The sequence below is a fragment of the Chrysochloris asiatica genome, unplaced genomic scaffold (assembly GCF_000296735.1).
Source record: "Chrysochloris asiatica unplaced genomic scaffold, ChrAsi1.0 scaffold00306, whole genome shotgun sequence".
Lineage (NCBI taxonomy): Eukaryota > Metazoa > Chordata > Mammalia > Afrosoricida > Chrysochloridae > Chrysochloris > Chrysochloris asiatica.
Window position 1 is genome coordinate 2,462,580 of NW_006408824.1, and position 3,493 is coordinate 2,466,072.

Here is a 3,493-nt window from a genome sequence, read left to right on the forward strand (position 1 = left end):
TGCTGTGCTCTCTGCTCAGGGTGCAGGTGAGCTTGGCTGAGGCTCCCGGGGAGACAGATGTAGAGGGTGACTGAGTCAGTACAGGCTGCGCAGAGAGGGACCCTGCAAACAGAGACACTCGTTATGCCTCGGAGGAGAGACAAAAGAGAAAAACACATTTGGAATGAGTTTGTAAGGTAATTGAGGGAGTTGGGGAATCAAAATGCTGAGGAACCCCCTCACCTGCGCAGTGGACGGTGAGGAGAAGGAGTGGGATCCAGGCCATGGTGCAGATACCCCAGGCAACTCTGATGGAGCAGATACACCACAGGTCCCTCTTATCCCCCTCAAACCCTAGAAGAGAGAGGTGCCCTTCATGCAAATGTGCTCCTGTTCCCCTGGCCAATCAATGCCTCCATGGACAAAGTGGTTGGGTGCCATATCTGGGAGGGTTGGCTTGGCCTGGGCCTGATCTGCTTGCTCCCCAGGGGCCCAGAGAGGAAGCAGCTGCTGGGCAGAACACTTAGCAAAGGCCTGGAAATAAGTGGCCATTTTCCACAGACCTCTGAGTGACAGGACCACAGCGCCCTCTGCTGCTTGACCCATTCATGTCTGTGACCAGATAACAGATGATTTTGACAGATGTTTCTGTTTCTTCCCCTGTCCTGACAGAGCAAGACCTTTTCTTTAGTAATATATTTATCTCCTTTTGTTCTTTTCCATTGGAGCCTCTTCAATAGCAATCAGAAACACAGTGCAAGGTCTGTGCTTCAAGGTCACCAGCTGCTCCTTGGAAATATATACATATGTTGCTGTTGTTAAGTGCTGTCGAGTTGATTCTGACCCATAGCGACCCTGTATAGGGTTTCCAAGGAGCACCTGGTGACCACCGACCTTGCAGTTCAAATGGCTTTGAAGTCTGGCACATTAACCCACAGCGCAATACCAGGACTCCCATAGTCAAAACCTCATTAGAACAGCAAAGCTCAGTAAAACAGAAAACGTCAGGTGTTGGATAGTTTGGGGAGAAACTGAGACCCTCATCCATTGCTAGTGGGAATGTGGAATGCTATAGCCACTGTGGGAAACAATTTGGTGGTTACTCAATAAGTTTAATCTAGAGCTCTCATGTGAAAGATAAATTACAATCCTACATATATATCCAAAAGTATTAAAAACAGGAATACAATAGCCAAAATGTGGGAACCTCAGGTATGCCCATCAACCGATGAACAGATCAACAAAATGTGGCATGTACATACAAGAGCACATTACTTAAAGAGGGATGAAGTCTTGATGCATGCAACAACATAGACGGACCTTGAAAACATGCTGAGCAAAGTAAATCCATTACACAAGGACAAATACTATATGATGTTGCATATATGAAATAAACAAATATATAGGAACCAAAGTTTATTAATGGCTGCCAGGGTTGGAAGGGAGGAGGAAATGAGAAGTTTTTGCTTAGGGGTGGTGAGTTTATTTTAATGGTGGTGGGAATGTTCAGAAAAAGATAGTGAGAGTGGTTATAAAACTTGAAGAATCTATATAATCATTCGTGCCTGTAGGACTCCTATTGTGACACTATGAGTTAATGCACTGGACTGCAAAGTTGGTTTGAACCACAAGATCACTGGTTCAAGCTCACTGGATGCTCCTTGGAAACTGTATACAGGGTCGCTATGAGTCAGAACTGACTCCACAGCATTCAACAACAATAACATAGGAATTGTTGAATTAGTGTATGTCTTGTGGTGCATATTTTTAATACAATTCAAAATAATCCTTTGCATCTGCTGTTCTCTTCCTCAGTATACTTTTTCCCTGGTCTCTGTTTCTGTTTTTTATTTTCATGAATATTACATATCTGTATACTCTTGAGCAGCCTGGCCAGCAACCTTGTTCCCATGAAGCCTGTGGTGAATATGACTATAGGTTTGGGTCTTCCCTTGAAATTTTCCTAGAAAATACTCAACAATTTTGATGGTTAAGGATGCCAGACACTTTCTGGAGCTAACATGTGTGATTGGTACTGTTGTTGTTCTGACTCATAAGGACCCTGGATAGCACTTCTTAGGAGTGGTTGGTGGGTTTGAAGCAACAACTTTGTGGTTCAAACTGACTTTGCTGTCAAGTACTCATTTTAGAGTGCCACACCAGGACTCCTAGATTGGTAACAAGACAGAGAAAATAATTTTTGTCTCAGTTTTCCATCCACCTGGGTCAGTCACTGTGAAGTGATTCATCACAATGATGGATATGCCACAGATGTAGTCAGCCTCAGCCTTAGATTGGATGTTAGTGATGGTTAAGTAGCAATCTGGAGCCTAAGAAGCGATCAGAGATGCCATCCCCTGTAAGTCCTGACTTCCCACTGCTGCCCACTGCCATCATGAATCAAGGGCTTTTCCCTGGTCTGTACTGAAACCATTCAATGGTGTAGGTGTTATGTAGGGAGCTTGACTGAGGCTCTTGGAGAGGCAGATGTAGAGAGTGACTGAGTCAGCACAAGCTGTGAGAGGGACCCTTAAAACACAGAGATTCCTTATGCCTTGGAGGAAGGACAAGAGAGAAGGACATGTCTGCAATGTATGTGGGAGGTTATTAAGGGAGTTGGGGAATCAAGGGGCTGAGGATCATCGTGACCTGTGCAATGGAGGAGGAGGGTGAAGAGAAGGGGTGGAATCCAGACCATGGTGCAGACATCCCCAAAATTTGCTCTAATAGTCACACCACAGAGCTCTCTTGTCCCCCTAGCTCCAGAGAAGAGAAGAATCCTTCATGCAATTGTGTTCCTTTTCCCCAGGGTCCTGTGTGACTGGATGTCTTATCTGGGAGGGTTGAGTTTTGGCTAGGCCTGGTCTGTTTCCCAGAGTCCCAGAGAGGACCAGCTGCTCCTCAGAGCATTAAGTAGAGACCAGGAGACAAGTGGTCATTTTCCCTGTTGCCCTCAGACGCAGGCCCATAGTGTCCCCCTGCTGCCTTAGCCCATTCATGTCTATGACCAGATGACAAATTATGCTGACAGAGACTCCGGCCACCTCCCCTGCCCTGACCAGTGCCTGCTGCCTGCTCCAGGGCAGAGCAAGGCCATCTCTTCAGGAATGTTCTCATTAGTCATCTCCCTCAGTCTTTCCTCAGAAACCCTATACAGGGTCACTATGGGTCAGACCTGACTCAACAGCACTTAACAACAATAGTAGAAATCAAAAACACAATTCATTCTACAATATACTGAATATTCAGGGAAAATACTGTCACGTGTATAAAGGCTACATGAAAGGACAAAAAAATAGTAGCTGAGAAAATGGAAAGATCAACTATAAAATCACTTTCCATTCTGCTCATCAAAGAAGGCTTCTCTGCTTTCCTCACTTGATCAGGACATAGGGAGTGTTAAGAGTTTAGCAGTATAAATGAGCAAGCTGGGTGATTCATTGGATTCATAGAAAAATAAGGAGAACCCCAGAAGTAGAAAGAGAAGTATTAGCAGGGACAGTGAATGTGGTTC

The 3,493-nt window shown here is 45.1% G+C and overlaps 1 gene segment (V, D, J or C); it reads right to left on the bottom strand.

Moving 5' to 3' along the window:
- LOC102834651 overlaps window positions 1–265 on the bottom strand; it is a 9,036-nt gene extending 8,771 nt beyond the window's left edge. The window contains 1 exon segment of the V gene segment in view: window positions 223–265. Coding sequence covers window positions 223–265 — 43 coding nt within the window.
- Between the last annotated feature and the right edge of the window lie 3,228 nt (window positions 266–3,493).